The following is a 20,265-nucleotide window of genomic DNA, read 5'->3' as shown; positions in this document are numbered from 1 at the left end:
AGCTATAACTCTTGCCCTGCAATGCACACTTATCCCTTTCCATCAATAGAGTAAAAGTCACCGAATTGTGGTCACTGTCCCCAAAGTGCTCACCTACCTCCAATTCTAACACCTGGCCTGGTTCGTTACCCAGAACCAAATCCAGTATGGCCTCACCTCTTGTTGACCTGTCTACATATTGTGTCAGGAAACCCTCCTGCATACATTGGGCAAACACCGACCCATCTAACGAACTGGAGCTATAGCTTTCCCAGTCAATATCTGGAAAGTTAAAGTCCCCCATAACAACCACCATGTTACTTTCACTCTTCTCCTGAATCATCCTCGCAATCCTTTCTTCTACGTCTCTTGGACTATTAGGAGGCCCGTAGAAAACTCCTAACAGGATGACCTCACCTTTCCTATTCCTAACCTCCGCCCAAACTACCTCAGATGGCGAGTCTTCCTCCATCATCCTTTCCACCGCTGTAATACTATCTTTGACCAGCAATGCCACACCTCCCCCTCTTTTACCCCCACCTCTGACCCTACTAAAACATTTAAACCCTGGAACCTGCAACAGCCAATCCTGTCCCTGTTCTACCCATGTCTCTGTAATAGCCACAACATCGAAATCCCAGGTACCAACCCAAGCTGCAAGTTCACCTACCTTACTTCGTATACTTCTTGCATTGAAGTATACATACTTCAAGCCAGTTTCCTGTTTACAGGCACCCTCCTTTGATGCCATGTTCCTAACCTCCTTACACTCCAGGTCCTGCACCCTAAAGCTACAGTCTAGGTTCCTATGCCCCTGCAGAGTTAGTTTAAACCCTCCCAAACAGCACTAGCAAACCTCCCCCCAAGGATACTGGTGCCCCTCAGGTTCAGGTGTCGACCATCCTGTTTACAGAGGTCCCACCTTCCCCAGAAAGAACCCCAGTTATCCAAATACCGGAATCCCTCCCTCCTGCACCATCCCTGTAGCCACGCATTTAACTGTTCTCTCTCCCTATTCCTTGACACACTATCAGGTGGCATGGGTAACAAACCAGAGACAACAACTCTGTTTGTTCTAACTCTGAGCTTCCAACCTAGCTCCCTGAAAGCCTGTCTAACATCCTCAGCACTCCTCCTACCTATGTCATTGGTGCCAATGTGGACCACGACTTCGGGCTGCTCCCCCTCCCCCTTAAGGACCCGGAAAACACGATCAGAGACATCACGTACCCTTGCACCTGGGAGGCAACATACCAAACGTGAGTCTCTCTCGCCCCCACAAAACCGCCTATCAGTGCCCCTCACTATTGAGTCCCCAATAACTATCGCTCTACGTTTCTCCGCCCTTCCCTTCTGAGCAACGGGGACAGGCTCCGTGCCAGAGGCCTGAACCTCATTGCTTACCCCTGATCTTCGAGGTTTACAAAATTAAAGGGGAGGGGAGTTGTTTGAGAGTGTGTGTGAGTGCAAAGTCTGTGAGAGGGTGCATGTGGGAGTGTATGTGTGAGCGTATGAGAGAGGGTCTGTAGGAGTGTGTGTGTGTAGGACTGTGTGTGTGAGTCTGTCAGTATGTATTTAGTGCAATGGGGTCACCTGTAGTGTGACATGAACCCAAGGTCCAGGTTAGGCCATCCCCATGGTACCTACATCCTGCCTCAATTCCTGATGAAGGCCTTTTGCCTGAAAATTTGATATTCATGTTTCTCGGATGCTGCCTGATCTGCTGTGCTTTTCCAGCACCACTCTAATCTAGTCTCTGGTTTCCAGCATCTGCAGTCCTTGTTTTTACCCACTTTCATGTTGCCTATCCCAATGTCCGCCTTGGAGCATGGTTGCTCGAAGGTCAGAGGTAGAATGTCCTGGACAGCTGAAGTGTTCTCTAACTGGGATGGAACACACCTGTCTGTTGATTGTTGTGCGGTGTCCATTCATAGAACAAAGAACTTAGAAAAGTACCGCACAGAACAGGCTCTTTTCCCCATGATGTTGTGCCGAGATTTAATCCTAATGTAAAAAATAATAACTTAACCTACGCACCCCTCAACTCACTATTCTCTGTGTGCCTGTCCAGCCCTCGCTTAAATGTCCCTAATGACTCTGCTTCCACCACCACTGCTGGTGATGCATTCCATGCAGTCACAACTCTCTGCATAAAGAACCTACCTCTGACATCTCCTCTATACCTTTCCCCTAACATCTTAAAACTATCACCCTTCGTACCGGTCAGTCCTGCCCTGGGGAAAAGTCTCTGGCTATTGACTCTATGTATTCCTCTCATTATTTTGTATACCTCAATCAGGTCTCCTCTCTTCCTCCTCCTGTCCAGTGAGAAAAGTCCAAGCTTATTCAATCTTTCTTTATAAGGCAAGCCCTCCGATCCAGGCAGCAGCCTGGTAAATCTTCTTTGCACCCTCTCCAAATCCTGTCTATCTTTCCTATAGTAGGAACTGGACACAATATTCCAAGTGTGGTCTCACCAAGGACTTGTAGAGCTGTAGCAAAACCTCGCGGCTCTTAAACTTGATCCCCCTGTTAATGAAAGTCAAAACACCATATGCATTCTTAACAACCCTATCCAATTGGGTGGCAACTTTGAGGGATCTATGTACTTGCACACCCAGATCCCTCTGTTCCTCCACACTGCCAAGAATCCTGTCTTTAATCCTATATTCAGCATTCGAGTTTAACCTTCCAAAATGCATCACTTCACATTTATCCAGGTTGAACTCCATCTGTCATTTCTCAATCCAGCTCTGCATCCTGTCTGTTGCGCTGTAGCCTGCAATAGGCCTCGATACTATCGACGACACCTCCGACCTTTGTGTCATCTGCAAATTTACTAACCCATCCCTCAACCTCCTCATCCAAGTCATTTATAAAAACTACAAAGAGTAGAGGCCCAAGAATAGAGCCCTGCAGGACCCCACTCAACACTGACCTCCAGGCAAAATACTTCCCATCTACAACCACTCTCTGCCTTCTGTCAGCCAGCCAATTCTGAATCCAGTTAGCCAAATCTCCCTGAATTCCATACTTCCTGACTTTATGAATGACCATGGCGAACCTTATCAAATGCCTTGCTGAAGTCCATGCATACCACATCCACTGCTTGACCTTCATTGACCTGCCTTGTCACCTCCTTGAATAACTCAATAAGATTTGTGAGGCATGACCTGCTCCTCTCAAAGCCATGCTGACTGCCTTTAATTACGGTATGCTTTTCCAAATCGTCATAGATCCTATCCCTCAGAATTCTTTCCAAAACTTTGCTGATCACAGACGTAAGACTGACTGGTCTGTAATTGACAGGGATTTCCCTGTTACCCTTCTTGAAAAGAGGAACAATATTTGCCTCCTTCCAGTCCTCCGGTTCGACTCCTGTGGAGAGTGAGGAGGTAAAGATCTTCATAAGCGGCTTAGCAACCTCCTTGCTTGCTTCCCGGAGCAGCCTTGGATAAATCTGGTCTGGCCCTGGAGACTTCATTCACAAGTTCTCATTCACAACCAGGTCCCTTTCCTTAGAGAAAACTGAAGCAAAATACTCATTTAGGGCTTCCCCTATCTGCTCAGACTCCACGCGCAAGTTCCCTGCGCTATCCTTGATTGGTCCTACCTTCTCCCTGATCATTCTCTTATTCCTCCTGTATGAGTAAAATGCCTTTGGTTTCTTCCTAATCCTTCTTGCCAAACCATTTTTGTGCCCACCCCCGGCTCTCCTCAGTCCATTTCTGAGCTCCTTTTTAGTAAGCCTGTAATTATCTAAAGCTGTGCCAAATCTTTGCTTCCTCCAGCTTATGTAAACTGCCTTGTTCCTTTTGACGAGAAGCTCCTCTGTTCTTGTCATCCAAAGTTCCTTAATCTTATCACTTCTTACCTGTCTCAGAGGAATATATGCGTGCATCACTCTCAACAACTGCTCCTTAAACAGTCTCCACATGTCTGCTCTGCCCTTTCTGTGGAACAATTGTACTTTTCAACTCCTGTCTGATAGCATCATCATTTCCTTTTCCCCAATTAAATATCTTCCCTCGGTAACTGCTCCTTTCCCCTTCTAAGGCCATGTTAAATATTAGGCAGTTGTGATCACTGTCACCAAAGTATTCTCCCACCGCGAGACCTGACACCTGTCCTGGCTCATTGCCGTGCACCAAATCCAAAATGGCCAAAAATCATCTGTTGCTGTAGCCTCTGCTTGGTCTCCCCAATGTACCATGCCTCAGGGCATCCTTGCCTGCAGTGTATGAGATAGATAACGTTGGCTGAGTGGCACGAGTACCTGCCACATACATGGTGGGAGGTGTCCCCACGCGTAATGGAGGTATCCATGTCGACACTCTGGCACGTCCTGCAATGTCTACCATGACAGGGTTATATGGAGTTGTTCTGAAAGCTGGGCAGTTTGCAAACAATGATCTGTTAGAGGTTTGGTGATTGTTTAAAGGCGAGGAAGTGGAGGTGTGCCCATTGCACTGTGCGCACACACACACACACACATAGATAGACACATACACTCATGCAGACCCTTTCTCAGATGCTCAGACATACACTCCCACATTCGCATGCACCCTCTCCACAGAATTATACCCCTTTACACTCACATACATACACACGCACACTCACAGACACTCAGAACCACTGCACCCCCCCCCCCCCCCAACAACACTCACATGCATACACACAAGTATAAGTTTGTGGGGTGAATTTGTACTTGCAGAATTGCATGTTGCTTTGCTCAAAAACTGTATGAATCCATGTAAGATTCTGTAAATCTATTTTTCCAATTAGAATCAGTCTGACCATTGTGACATAATCTCATACGGCAGCTCACACCTTCAGTGTATTATTTGGGCTGCCAATCCACACCAATTGTTAAAATTCACTTGAGAATGTAATTTTTAAATGTTCTGCGATTTACGCATGAAAGAACTGAAACCAACATTCATTCATTCATTTGTGGGCGGCACGGTGGCACAGTAGTTAGCACTGCTGCCTCTCAGCGCCAGAGACCCGGGTTCAATTTCCGCCTCAGGCGACTGACTGTGTGGAGTTTGCACGTTCTCCCCGTGTCTGCGTGGGTTTCCTCCGGGTGCTCCAGTTTCCTCCCACACTCCAAAGATGTGCAGGCCAGGTGAATTGGCCATGCTAAATTGCCCGTAGTGTTAGGTAAGGGGTAGCTGTAGATGTAGATGTAGGGGTATGGGTGGGTTACGCTTCGGCGGGGCGGTGTGGACTTGTTGGGCCGAAGGGCCTGTTTCCACACTGTAAGTAATCTAATCTAATCTAATCTAAAAGGTGAGAGATTTAACAACCAATCCAGGTCTTTTTCAATATGTGATTTCAGTTACATCACACTATAAACATTTGCTATAAATTCTGTGTCTTACGTTCTTATTCTCCACAACCACCTGATGAAGGAGCAGCGCTCTGAAAGTTAGTGCTTCCAAATAAACCTGTTTTACTATAGCCTGGTGTTGTCTGACTTTTAACTCTGCTCAAATGAGTAAGTAAAAACTTTATAAGTCACCACTTACAATGCCATCTTAGATACAGTGGTACCTAGGTACAACTTCAGATCTTAGAAAATAGAGAAATAACAAGACCATCAATGCAGAAATAAAAGATAAGAACAGGAGTCTTCCGACCTAGACCATACTGGCACCTAGGCTCCGGTTTGCACTTGACCTTGGTTCCAGAGTGCGGCAGTCTTCACCTCGAGGATCAATCATGATGTTGAGTGAGCGCTCTTGAATTGCCTGGAGACCACACTGAGGCCAAGCCAGGCCTAGAAATTTCCAACATATTGTTGGAAGACCACTGCGCTGTGCTAGGAAACCTAGTGATGGGTTGGAGGTCAACCCAGTGAAAATGTTGAATTGTCTAAGATGTGTAAAGAATAGGTCTGAAACAATGCTGGAGATTGGAACATGGGAAATGTCTCATGCTAACTTGGTGCAAGACCTGAGGTGGTTGGGAAGAGCAGCTATTGAGGGAGAAGGAAAGAGAGCTTGTACACTTTTATTTACTTCAAAAGTAATTACAATTTTGATCTAATGTCCCTGCACTTAGATGCACAACAGATGCAGTAAAACAGTTGGCATCAATTTCTTATCTGTTGGTCTCAAGTTCAGCGGTAATGAGGCACTTCCAGTTATATTTAGACTAGAGAGCCCCAACTAGTTGGGCACAGCATGGGTGGTGCTTGTTTACTGAGCATTCAACACAATACTTCCTGCCAAAGTTCAATTTTAAGCAGCTGCTGAGACATTTTTCAACACTCTTAATTAAAATGTAATATGTTTTCCACTGCAGACATGCTAGACACTGCAATGAATTGATATATAGTGGTGAAAAGATTGGATATGATAGCTGACTATATAGTCAGAGAGGTCTTACAGCATGGATTATATTTAATGATTTCAGATCTGCAGTTTCAGCTGCCTTTAGTGACTATCTTCTTTATTCTCCACTGGTGCCCTGCATCCCTCTTTTGAAATCTTGTGGTATTCTGAAGGCAGATGATTTTGAAAGAATGTTGGGTGATTTCACGTGCTGATTGTGCAGGAATTTATAGGACAATTAGTTAAAAGCAGTCATAAGCTATAAATGTCATCTAATGATTATGTTATAGTGGTAAACATCTGTGGTTATTGCTTTGATAAAATGGGGATTATGCTTTTCATATTCTCAGGATGATCCAAGCTGATAAATGGTGAAATATTTACTAATCAGCGAGACGCTTTACAAAAACACAATACAATTCAGCAGTTAAATCAGCTTTTGTTATGGTGACAGGTACAATGGAACCTCATGTCATCATAAAGTGAAGTGAGGTTGGTATTGAATAAGATTGGTTGGTCATGGTCATGACATTTTGGTAAAAGACAAAATTAAAATAAGCCTGATGGTGATATATAGGGTACTATGGGATAAATGATATTTGTTTAATGGTAATCCTGGATTCTGAACTGAGAGGTGGAATGCCATGGTGAAAACTCAGAGCCTGGTTTATATTTTGCTGTTGTGGTTGGAATAACAACTTCTAATGCTTGTGTTAGGTTTGAAAAGGGAAGGGAGTTCCTGAGTGAAAAATCATGGTGGGATGATTGATTGCTTCCCTTTATGTTTCAGGCATTGGCAGCCAATACTGGAGCTGGATTTGCAGTTGCAGAACCGCAAATTGCTATGTTCTGTGGGAAGATGAATATGCATGTCAACATTCAGACTGGAAAATGGGAACCTGATCCTTCAGGAACCAAAAGCTGTCTAGAAACCAAAGAAGAGTTTCTGCAGTACTGTCGAGAGGTGAGCCTGGGAATGAGGTGTTGCCAGAAATTAATTCACTTTTTACTGAGGTGCAACCTGAATGGAAGCATTAGTCATTGCAGGTTTAAGACAAAACCCACAATTTTAACATTGGACATCTAGATGGGCCACTGCCTCCCTTGTCTCATTTAATGTGGTGTGTCTGATCAAACTTCACGTGAGTTGTTCTGTTCCAAGAATATCATCAAAATGTTAATAAATTTAATGTTGTTTATTTTTTCTTAGGTTTATTCGGAGCTTCAAATTACTAATGTGGTGGAAGCAAATAAACCAGTCAGCATTGATAACTGGTGTAAAGTGGGAAAGAAACGGTGTCGAGGTCACACTCATATGGTGATTCCTATTAAATGTCTGGGTAAGTACGATGCCACTTTGAACCAAACGTAACACAATGGAGAGTAGCAGCCTTGAAACCTTTTTTCTTCACACATTCTTAAAAGTGAATCTGCAAAGGTTGCTGCAGTGAAAGAATTTACTTCATTTATACCAATTTAGGGGACTTTCTGTACATGAAAGTTAGCAATATGTGTATATTACAAATGCTTGTTAGCACAAACCAAAATGCTGTTTAAGTTTTTCATCTTGGGTTCATTAGGGCAAAAGGTGCAGAAGTACCAAATCACAAAGGCAACATGAGGGGCATGGATAGGATAAATAGACAGTGTTTTCCCTGGGGTGGGGGAAGTCCAGAACTAGAGGGCATAGGTTTAGGGTGAGAGGGGAAAGATATAAAAGAGACCTCAGGGGCAACTTTTTCACAGAGAGTCGTACGTGTATGGAATGAGCTGCCAGAGGAAGTGGTGGAGGCTGATACAATTCCAACATTTAAAAGTCATTTGGATAGGTATATTAAAAGGAAGGATTTGGAGGGATATGGGTAGGTGGTAGGTGGGACTGGGTTGGGTTGGGATATCTGGTCGGCCTGAAGGGTCTGTTTCCATGCTGTCCATCTCAATGACTCTGTAATTTGTACTGTTGAGATAGAGGGCGCTGGTTTGTGAGGAAATGGAATCAGATTGGTTTGTTGGATTGATGTAGGAAAATGTTGAGATTACTTTGCACAATAAGATAGTAATTCAATCGGGGCCTGTGTCAGTTTGCGACTCCTATTTTAATTCATCCATGGACTATGAATATTGTTTGCTATGTTAATGTTTATCTCACATCCTAATTGTCTTAACTGAGAAAGTGGTGATAAGATATGATAGTAAGCCTCTGGGCTGTGTGATGAAGGTACATCGACTGTAGTGTATGGAAGAATTTCCAGAGATATGCCATTGTGACAATGAAGGATCAATGAAGTAATTTCCAAGTGAAGATTTTTCTGATTTTGAAAAATCTTGCAGATGTTAGTGTTCTGGTAGCCCTGCTTCCTTGTCCGTCTAGAGATTGAGAGTTTGGAAGGTGTTTTCAAAGAAGTCTATGCAAGTTGTTGCAGTGAATTTTGTCACTGATGTGCACTGCAGGCGCTAGAAGGAATGTGTGTTCACGTGGTTGCTGGTCAAGTGGACTACTTTAACGTGGTTGGTGTTGAAATGCTTCAGTCATGTTGAAACTGCATTCTTCCAGGCAACGGGAGTGTTTTCTATCGCACTCCTAGTTTGTGCCTTGTAGATGATAGAAATGCTTTGATAAGTCATACAATCATACAGGACGGAAACAGACATTTCAGTCCAACTTGTCCATGCAGGCCAGAAATCCTAATCTGACCCAGGCTCATTTGCCAGTATTTGGCCCATTTCCCTCTGAATCCTGCCTATTCATATACCCATCCAGGTGTCTTATAAATGTTATAATTGTGTCTGCCTCCACAAGTTGCTCTGGCAGCTCATTCCATACACACACTGCATGAAAACGTACCACTCAGAGCCTTTTTAATTCTTTCCTGTCTCACCTGAAACCTATGTCCTAGATTTGGACTCCCCCACCTGAAGAAAAAGACCTTGACTATTCACCCTCTGCATGCCCCTCATATTTTTATAAACTTCTATAAGTTCACCTCTCAGCCTCCGATGTTCTAAGGTAAAAAAAAACAGCCTATTCAGCTGTTCACCTATGTTCACTGTCAAGTGAATAAGGCAAGGCTGGAAGATCTTTAAGGGTAGGCGTGCAGTCGGCAAGACTGATGAGTTAATGGCATGGATTGACGCATGGAAGAATGTATGATATTATTGCCATTACAGAAACATAGTCCTGATGAAAGGTTCTGACCTGAAACATAGACTCCTCTCCTCCTCTGATGCTGCTTGACCTGCTGTGCTTTTTCCAGCTTAACTCATTATCCACTATCATAGAAGTATAGTTGAGTGAAGGGCTGAATGGCATCTTAACATATGGTTAGAACTTAGAAGCAAGAAGAGGATGATCACTTTGTTGGGACTGTATTATAGACCTCCAAATAGCCAGTGTAGGAACAGATGTGTAGAGAGGATGCAGATACCTGTAGGAATAATGGAGTAGTATTGGTTGGAGATTTTAATTTCCCCTGTATTGATTGGTCACCTAGAGTGTACAAGGGAAGTGTGTCAAATGTGTCCAGGGAAGTTTCCTAAATCAATATCGAGAGGGCCCTATTCGGGTGGGTGCAACACTGGACCTCCTCTTAGGAAACAAGGTTGGGCAAGTGACTGAAGTGTCAATCGGAAATCACTTTGGGTCCAGTGACCATAACTCTCTTAGTTTTAGCGTAGTTATGAATATAGATAGGACAGATCCACAAGTTAAGGTGCTAAACTGGAGCAGGGCAAAGTTTTGGGCCATTAGGGAGGATCCAGCAGAGGTTGATTGGGTGAGTCTGTTTGGAGGAAAAGGAATGACTGGCAAATGAGAGGCTTTTAAACGTGTGGTATCAAGAGTCCAGGGACAGTATGCAGGATATTGAGGCTCTGGTCAGGAAAAAGGTAGCAGCATATGCCAGGTTTAAACAATTGGGCTCCAATGAATCCTGATATTACTATAATAAATATGGGAGCACACTTAAGAGGGAAATCAGAAGAGCAAAAAGAGGGCATGAGATGTGTCTGTCAAATGAGGTTAAAGATAATCCCAAGAGGTTCTTACAGCTATATTATGAGTTAAAAGGGTGGCTAAGAAGAGAACAGGTCCCTTTAAAGGTCAGCATATGTGGAGCCACAGGAGATGGAGATTTGTAATGAATATTTCTCCTCTGTGTTTGTTGAGGAGAGAATCATGGATGTGAAGGAAATAAGGGAAACAAGTGGGGATGTTTTGGACTGCATACATACTATCAGAGAGGAGGTGTTTGCAGCCTTAAGGAGCTTGAGGTGCAAAACCCCCCTGGGCCTGATTAAGTCCATCCTCAGTTGTGGGAGGCAAGGGATGAAATTGCAGAGGCCCTTGCAGAGACATTTGCTTCATCTTTAGCCACTGGTGAAGTTCTGGAAGATGGCTCATATTGTTCCATTATTTAAGAAATGTCGCAAAGGCAAGCCAGGCCAGTGAACCTGATGTCAGTGGAAGGCAAGTGGTTGGCGAGGATTCTGAGGGACAGATCTGGATAGTCAAGATACGCACCTATCCATCTTCCTTCCCACCTATCCGCTCCACCCTCATCCCCGACCTATCACCAAATATCCCACCTCCATCAACCTATCACACTGTCAGCTACCTTCCCCGCCCAGCCCCACTCACCTTCCTACTTATCTCTCAGCCCCCTTGGCTAACAAGTCTCATTCCTGATAAAAGGCTCTTGCCTGAAATGTCTACTCTCCTGCTCCTGGATGCTGCCTGACTTGCTGTTCTTTCCCAGAACCATACACTCTACCCTGGGTAGTCAAGGTCTGACTAGGGATTTTTTTTTCCCCAAGATGGCATGATATATGTTAAGGGTAAAGATTTATACACAAGGCAGTTGTGGAAACTACTTTGTCTTTTCACTAACCATTGTATCTGTACAGCATACATGCAGTTAATTAATTCTTCTGGAACTCTTGATAATATAACCTTCCTGAGATCTAAACTTGTGTGTTCTTGATTTAGATGTGATTAGATTAGATTCCCTACAGTGTGGAAGTAGGTCCTTCTGCCCAACAAGCCCACACCGACCCTCCGAAGAGTAACCCACCCAGAGTCATTTCCCCTACATTTACCCCTGACTAATATACCTAACACTATGGGCAACTTAGCATGGATAATTGACCTCGCCTGCGCATTTTTGGATTGAGAGGGGAAACCGGAGCACCCGGAGGAAAACCACATAGACGCGGGGAGTGTGTGCAAACTCCACATAGACACAGATGGACTGGAAAATCAGATTGATAGTGGATCTCAAGGAAAGGAATTTATGGAATGTCTAAGATGTTTTTTTTTTGGAGCAGCATGTGGTAGAGCCCACTGGAGAACGGTCAGTTCTGGATCTGATGATGTGTAACGAGACAGACTTGTTTATATTGAATGAACCCCTAGTAGGCAGTGGCCATAATATGATAGAATTCACCCTGCAGTTCGAGCAGGAAAAGCTGGAATCAGATGTAACAGTATTACATTGAGTAAAGGTAACTGCAAAGGCATGAGAGAGGAGCTGGCCAGAGTTGATTGGGAAAGGAGTCTAGCAGAAAGACAATTTCTGGGAATGATTTGGGAGGCACAGCAGTTATTCATCCCCAGTAAGAAGTAACGCACTAAGGGGTTGTCGTTGGACGGGCTGGGAGCAGGTGGACGGGAGGGTTGTCGTTGGGCGGGGTGGGGGCAGGTGGACGGGAGGGCTCGTCCTTTGGGCGGGGTGGGGGCAGGTGGACGGGGGTCTTGTCGTTGGGCGGGGTGGGGGCAGGTGGACGGGATGTTTTTGAGTGAGGGGGGTGGGGGCAGACGGGTGGGGCAGGTGGGCGGGGATGGTGTTGGACGGGTTTGTTTGGGTGTTGGTGGCAGACGGGCGGGGGCGCGGTGTTGGCGCGGTGGGGACAGTGTTGGATGGGGTTTGGGGGTGCGTGGGGGGTGCTGTTGGATCGTGTATGGTGGGGGGGGGGGCAGGTGGAGGTGATGGCAGACAGTGCAGCAGGGGCTCGCGTGTGGTGTGCTGTTGCTTCGTCTCTTGACCAGGGAGTGGACTTAACAGAAAACCCTGAGCCCCAGAGGAAAGGCATTGAATCAATTAACCAAGTAATCAATTATCCGAACGAAATGGTGCCCATCCGTCTCGTTCAGATAATTGAGATTCATCCGTATGCTGGAATGGTTTAAAAATGTGGAAACAAACTGACAAGACAATGCGCAGCAGTGCATTTATTGTTGCTGCGTTCATAGAGATATTCTCCCACCATCACTGATGCTAACAGCAGTGTGTATCATCTGCAAGATGCATTGCAAAAATTTACCAAAAATCTTTCAACAACAACTTCCAAACCAACAACCACTACCACCTAGAAGAACGCAGCAGATACATGGGAGTGCACAATCTGCAAATTCTCCTCCAAGCCACTCACCAGCCTGACTTGGAAATACATTGCTATTCCCTGAATGCTATTGGGTCAGATTTGCAGAATTCTCTTCCTAACAGCACTCTGGGTCTACTTTTGGCACATGAATGACAGCAATTCAATAAATCTTGAATCGAGGACAACTAGGGATGACCCACAATTCATGATTGAATTAAAGAAAATTAATCAGTGAGGATAAATGAATAATTTTATTGCATTGTATTGTAAATATGTTAGGTTTAACTGTTGATAAATCACATTTAAAAATGATGCAAGTGAATATATAAAAACTGCTTAAATGTTCGAAGAATATCTGGTTTGACCAACCTTTCAGACTCCCACTAATTTCAGAGTGAAAAACCTCCTCCCTAACTTCAGTCTTAGCCTTCAAACCTCTTACTGTAAATTGATACCTGGTTAATAGCCTACTCTTAATCTCAAACTTAGACTTTTTTCAGGTCCCTTTTCAAGTTGGTGCTGCTCCAAGGAAAAGAACACAAGCCTATCCTGTCTTTACTCCTAACCAAGACCCTCCAGACCAGGCAGCATGCTGAGAAATCTCTTCTGCACCCTCTCTAGTGCGTTGAAATCTTTCATGGAATGTATGAGCAGTATCTCTCAGTACTCTAGTTATGGCCTAAACAGCATTTTATGCAGATCCAGCATAACCTTCCTGCCCTTGTATTCCACTTGCTAATAAAGGCAAGTATCCTGTATGCCTTCTTCAACCCCTTGTCTCACCTATCTGTTCTGCTGCCTTCAGGAATCTGAATACTAAGACCGCTCTGATCATCAGTACTTTCCAGGATCCTATCAAATCTAGTGTAATCTCCTTATCTTGTGCCTGCTGTGCTTTTCTAGCACCATACTTTTCAGCTCTGGTCTCCAGCATCTGCAGTCCTCACTTTCTCCTAGTTAATCTCCTTATCTTGCACACCTTCCCTAGGAGGTTGAGCAGTACCTTTTTCAAGGTTTATAAAATCATAAAGGGCATAGATAGAATAAATAGCAAATATTTTCTCTCTAAATTTGGGGAGTTCAAAACCACAGGACATATTTTTAAGGTGAGGGGAGAAAGACTTACTTGGGACATGAGAGGCAGCTTTTGTTTTTTACACAGAGGGTGGTTTTTATGTGGAATGAGCTGCTGAGGAAGTGGTAGATGCAGGCACAGTTAGAAACATTTAAAAGACATTTGGATAGTTAGAAAATGAACAGAAAATGTTGAGGGGGATATGGGACAAATGCTGGCTTAGTTTCCCAAACTAAGGACAAGTCAGGGAACTCTCGACTGGTGAGCCTGACCTCAGTGGTGGGCAAGTTGTTGGAGGGAATCCAGAGGTACAGGATGTAAATGTATTTGGAAAGGCAAGGACTGATCAGGGATAGTCAACATGACTTGGTGCGTGAGAAAACATATCTCTCAAACTTGATTGAGTTTTTTGAAGAAGTAACAAAGAGGATTGATGAGGGCAGAGCATTGGACGTGCTCTATATGGACTTCAGTAAGGCTTTTGACAAGGTTCCCCATGGGAGATGGTTAGAAAGATTAGATCTCATGGAATACAGGGAGAACTAGCCATTTGAACACAGAACTGGCTCAAAGGTGGTGGTAGTGGAGGGTTGTTTTTCAGACTGGAGGCCTGTGACCAGTGGAGTCCCACAAGGATCGGTGTTGGATCCACTACTTTTCATCATTTATATAAGTGATTTGGATGTGAGCATAAGCGGTACAGTTAATAAGTTTGCAGATGACACCAAAATTGGAGGTATAGTGGACAACGAAGAAGGTTACCTCCGATCACAACGGGATCTTGATCAGATGGGCCAATGGGCTGAGAAGTGACAGATGGAGTTTAATCAAGATAAATGCGAGGTGCTGCGTTTTGGGGAAGCAAATCTTAGCAGGACTTATACACTTAATGGTAAGGTCCTCGGGAGTGTTGCTGAACAAAAAGACCTTGGAGTGCAGGTTCATAGCTCCTACAAAGTGGAGTCACAGGTAGATAGGATAGTGAAGAAGGCAAAAGTGTGGACTGCAGATGCTAGAAACCAGAGTTTAGATCAGAGTAGTGCTGGAAAAGCACAGCAGGTCAGGCAACATCCGAGGAGGAGAAAGTGAAGAAGTATGCTTTCCTTTTTTGGTCAGAGTACAGGAATTGGGAAGTCATGTTGGTTAGGCCACTGTTGGAATATTGTGTTCACATCTGGTCTCTTTCCTTTTGGAAAGATGTTGTGAAACTTGAAACGGTTCAGAAAAGATGTACAAGGATGTTGCCAGGGTTGGAGGATTTGAGCTGTAGGGAGAGTTTGAATAGGCTAGGGCTGATTTCCCTGGAGTGTCACAGGCTGAGGGGCGACCTTATTGAGGTTTATGAAATCATGGGGAGGCATAGATAGGATAAGTAGACAAAGTCTCTTGTCTGGTTTGGGGGAGGCCAGAACTAGAGGGCATAGATTTCAGGTGGGAGCAGAAAGATATAAAAGAGACCTAGGGCAATTTTTTCACGGACTGGGTGGTACGTGTATGGAATGAGCTGCCAGAGGAAGTGGTGGAGGCGAGTACGATTGCAGCATTTAAAAGACATCTGAATGGGTATGTGAATAGGAAAAGTTTAGACGGATATGGGCTAGGTGCTGTCAGGTGGAACTAGATTGGTTTGGGATATCTGTCGGAATGGACAAGTTGGACCGAAGGGTCTGTTTCTCTGCTGTGCACCTCTATGACTCTAACTGGTGATGGCTGCCTTATTGAACCACTGCCGTCCATGTGCTGATGGTATGAAGGAATGGTGATATATTTTGACATCAGGGTGATGAGTGGCTTGAAAGTGAACTGACAGGTGGTGGTGCTCCCATGTAAGTGATCATAATTGTGGAAGGTGCTGCTTGAGGATCTTTTTTGAATATGTGCGGTGCATCTTGTAGATGGTACACACTGCTGCTACAAATCATTATTGGTGGCCAGAGTAGATGTTTGTGGATGAATGATCTGAATAGTTTGCATTATCCTTGAATGGTGTCAAGCTTCTTGTGTTGTTGGAGATGCACCCATCCAGGTAAATCCATCTCCTCACATCCCTGACTTGTGTCTTGTAAATGATGGAGAAGTGTAGTCGGGAGCTGAGTGACTTGCTGCAGTATTTGTAACCTCTGACCTCCTCCAGAAAAGCACTGTGTTTATGTGGGAAACCCAGCTGAGTTTCTTGGCCATGATAACCTCCAGGATGTGTGGTTAATGCCATTGAATGTCAAGGAATGGTGATTAGATTGTCTTTTACTGGAGGTGGTCATTGCCTGGCATTTGTGTGGTGCAGACTTTACTTACCACCTTTCAGCTCAAGCCTGGATATTTATCTTGTTGCATTGGAGCATCGGCTGCTTCAGTATCTGAGGAGTCGCAAATGATTCTGAACGTTGAGCAATCATTAGCAAGCATACCCACTTCTGACCTTAGGATGGAGAGCAGGTCATTGATGAAGCAGCTTTCACAAGTAAAAGCAGCTATGTCCAACGAGATTTTGAAGTTTGTCAAGTGGTGTGTTTATGCAGTCTGATTAAAATGTACACCAGACTCAAAATTTATGACCAACCTTTTGGCCTTTCTGGTTTTAAATGTTTATTGTTGGCCAGATAGTTAAGCAATACTGAAGAAAATCATTTGGCCTGTCATACCTCTGCCCACTCACCAAAAAGCTTTCCAGTTTGTTTTTTTCCATGTCTATAGCGTCACTGGTTATCATAATCACCAGCATCTATTGCCCATCCCTAATTGCCTGGAGGACAGCTAAGAGTCAACATATTGTGGATTCGGAGTCACATGTAAGACACAGCATAAGTAAGGAAGACAGATACCCTTTTTTAAAGAACATAATTGCACATGGTTACATGGTTTATATTAAATGAGCTTTTTATTCCAGATTTTGTTGAATTGAAATTACACTATCTGCCGTGGTGGATTTGAACTTCTGTCTCTGAAACATGAGCCTGAGGTTTGCTTGTCTCGTGACATTATCACTTTGCCACCACCTCTCCTGAAAAGACCTCAAACAAAAGTTGAACATGAATGGTTGAAGTCTCTGACAAAATCTCATATGATCATTATCATATTGATCAAAAAACTTTCTAAGTCTTAATCCATTGATGGGTTTGGAATTTTGTCTTTATGGTCCTTTTTTTTGGGAATAACAACTGTTTCAATTTTGTTTCTTTGATAGTTGGTGAGTTTGTAAGTGATGTGCTGTTGGTACCGGAAAAATGTCATTTCTTCCACAAAGTACAAATGGATGAATGTCGAAGTCACCAGCACTGGCAGAGCGTTGCCAAAATGGTAAGAACGAACTACCTGGGGATATCCTGAGTGCTACCAAACATGTATTGCCTCTCAGATACACAAACTTGGTAAATATGCCAATGCTGTAGCTGATCATCTGTTGCAATATTTTATTTTGTGTGCCATTTTAGGAATGTTTACACTATTCATTGGTTAAAGAATTTTTGTCAACAGTTGGTGCTCTCTGCAACTTCAGTCCTTCTGTTTTCTGCGAATTTATCTTAAGAACGAGCCTGACTATTGCTAACTAATTATTGTTTTGTCCTGTATTTCTACCTCTGATTTACACCAGAGGTGAAAATATTGTGGTAAAATAACTCATGACAATTAGTATTGGGCTGGTTCTAACCTAAATATCAGACCTAGACTGAAAATGTTTCATAATCCTGCGTCTTTTAAATCAAGGCAGCCCCAGTCGCCACCATGTTGAATGCAAAAATTCTTCTAGGTGCAGGAGTTGGCCATTCAATAAGATCATGACTGACTTATGGCCTTTGGGCCCACATCTCTTGATACCCTTAATAAAAAAATTTCTATCTCAGATTTAAACTTAACAATTGAGTTAGTATTCACTTTTTCGATGGCAGTTGAAGTGGGAGGAACGACAGCGCAGACCAGAGGCCCAACAGGAAGGTAACTTTAAGTATATAAACTTACCTCAGGGGTTCAGTGGTCTTCAGTTTTTCAGCGATAGTTGAAGTGGGAGGAGTGACAGTGAGGACGAGAGGTTCAATGGAAAAGTAAATTTAAAGTATGTAAACTTACCTTGTGTATAGACGGAGCGCACGTTGACTGGGAGCAGACATGGGACTGCTGGGTAAGTGAAGCTTTATATTTGGGCGGTTGCTTTACCCAAAACAGTCCTCAAGTCGTGTGTCCCATCCACCGTCCTCGTCTAACCAAAAAAATGGTTCTGTGCACCGGATTGGTAAGTGGACTAGTTTTTAAATTTTTAAAAAAGTTTTCAGTAATCTCGTTGGGAACTTAGAATAGTGGGAATGGGGGTTAGGGCAGTTGAATGTTCCTCCTGCAGAATGTGGGAGGTAAGGGCCACCACCAGTGTCCCTGCTGATTGCATCTGTGAGAGGTGTACCCAACTGCAGCTCCTGGAAAACTACGTTAGGGAACCGGAAATGAAGCTGGATGAACTTCGGAGCATTCGGGAGGCGTTTATTGAGAGGAGTTACAGGGAGATAGTCACACCTCAGGTACAATAAGAAGGTGGATGGGTTACTGTCAGGGGATGGAAAGGGAATTGGCAAGCAGTGCAGGGATCCCCTGTGGCCATTCCCCTCAACAAGTGTACCATTTGGATGCACTTGGAGGGGTGGGGGGGGTGGTGACATAGCAGTGGTAAGCAATGGTGCACAGGTCTCTGGCACAGAGTGTGCCCCTGTTGCTCAGAAGGGAAGGGGGAAGAGGAGCAGACCATTAGTCATGAGGGACTCCACAGTTAGGGGGAAAGATAGGAGGTACTGTGGGAACAAGTTTGTGTGTTGCCTCCCAGGTTCAGGGTCCGTGATGTCTCTGATTGTGTTTTCGAGATGCTTGAGGGGGAGGGGGATCAGCCCCAAGTCGTAGGCACCAACGACCTAGGAAGGAAGAGAGATGGAGATTTAAGGCAGAAATTCAGGGAACTAGGGTGGAAGCTTAGAGCTAGGACAAAGAGTTGTTATTTCTGGTTTGTTGTCTGTGCCATGTGCGAGCAACGCGAGGAATAGGGAAAAAGAGGAGTTCAATACGTGGCTACATGGATGATGCAGGAGGGAGAGTTTCTGATTCCTGGATAATTGAGGCTCTTTCTGGGGAAGGTGGGACCTCTATAAACAGGATGGTCTTCACCTGAACCAGAGGGGTACCAATATCCTCGGGGAGAAATTTGCTAATGCTCTCCGGGTGGGTTTAAACGAATTCAGCAGGGGTATGGGAATCCAAATTGTTGTACAAGTATACAGGAGGTTGAGAGTAGCTAGGTCCGAAATAAGATTTTAAATTTGCAAGAGGGCACCATCGAGCAAGGTAGGTGAACTTGCAGCATGGGTTGGTACCTGGGATTTCGATGTTATGGCCATTTCAGAGACATGGGTGGAGCAGGGACAGGAATGGTTGTTGCAGCTTCCAGGATTTAAATGCTTCAGTAAGAACAGGGAAGGTGGTAAAAGAGAGAGAGGTGTGGCATTCTTAGTCCAGGACAGTATTCCAGAGGCAGTAGAGGGCTCATCTACTAGGTAGAATGGGCTGAGGTTAGAAACAGGAAAGGAGAGTTCACCCTGTTGGGAATTTTCTATAGGCCTCCAAATAGTTTGCGATTTTGAGGAAATGGTAGCAAAGATGATTCTCAAAAGGAGCGAGGGTGACAAGGTAGTTGTTATGGGGGCCTTTAGCTTTCCAAATGTTGACTGGGAATATTATAGTTCCAGTACTTTAGATGGGTCAGTTTTTGTCCAGTGTGTGCAGGATGGTTTTCTGACATAGTATGTAGACAGCCCAACAAGGGACAAGGCCACATTAGATTTGGTACTGGATAATGAACCTGGCCAGATGTTAGATTTGGAGGTAAATGAACACTTTTGGTGATAGTGATCACAATTCGGTTATATTTACTTTGGTAACGGAAAGGGATAGGTATATACTGCAGGGCAAGAGTTATAGTGGGGAAAGGCAATTACAATGCGATTAGACAAGACTTAGGATGCATAGGTTGGGGAAGGAAACTGCAGGGGAAGGGCACAATTGAAATGTGGAGCCTATTCAAGGAACAGCTACTGTGTGTCCTTGACAATATGTAGCTGTCAGGCAGGGAGGAAATGGTCGAGTGAGGGAGCTGTAGTTTACTGAAGAAGTTGAATTTTTGTCAAGAGGAAGACGGAGGCTTGAGAGGATGAGACATGCAGGCTCAGTTAGGGTGCTTGAGAGTTACAATTCGGAGATGCTGGTGTTGGACTGGGGTGGACAAAGTTAAAAATCACACAACACCAGGTTATAGTCCAACAGGTTTATTTGGAAGCACACTAGCTTTCGGAGCGACGCTCCTTCATCAGGTGATTGTGGAGGGCTTGATTGTAACACAGAATTTATAGCAAAAATTTGCAGTGTGATGTAACTGAAATTATACATTGAAAAATTGATTGTTTGTTAAGCCTTAACAGACACACATTGTGGGCGACACAGTGGCACAGTGGTTAGCACTGCTGC

General features: G+C 44.2%; 1 protein-coding gene across 3 annotated transcripts in view; it reads left to right on the top strand.

The window, feature by feature from the left end:
* The window catches only part of aplp2 (amyloid beta (A4) precursor-like protein 2), a 219,861-nt gene that overhangs the window by 77,531 nt on the left and 122,065 nt on the right, over positions 1-20,265 (top strand). For all 3 annotated transcript variants that reach the window (XM_072592988.1, XM_072592987.1, XM_072592990.1), the window contains exons 2-4: positions 7,108-7,281; positions 7,528-7,657; positions 16,955-17,067. In XM_072592988.1, coding sequence (XP_072449089.1) covers positions 7,108-7,281; positions 7,528-7,657; positions 16,955-17,067 — 417 coding nt within the window. The remainder of the gene's footprint in view (positions 1-7,107; positions 7,282-7,527; positions 7,658-16,954; positions 17,068-20,265) is intronic.

This window comes from Chiloscyllium punctatum, chromosome 23, assembly GCF_047496795.1.
Source record: "Chiloscyllium punctatum isolate Juve2018m chromosome 23, sChiPun1.3, whole genome shotgun sequence".
Classification (NCBI taxonomy): Eukaryota; Metazoa; Chordata; class Chondrichthyes; order Orectolobiformes; family Hemiscylliidae; genus Chiloscyllium; species Chiloscyllium punctatum.
Note: the sequence above shows the minus strand (reverse complement) of the source record. Positions and strands in the feature narration are given on the sequence as shown.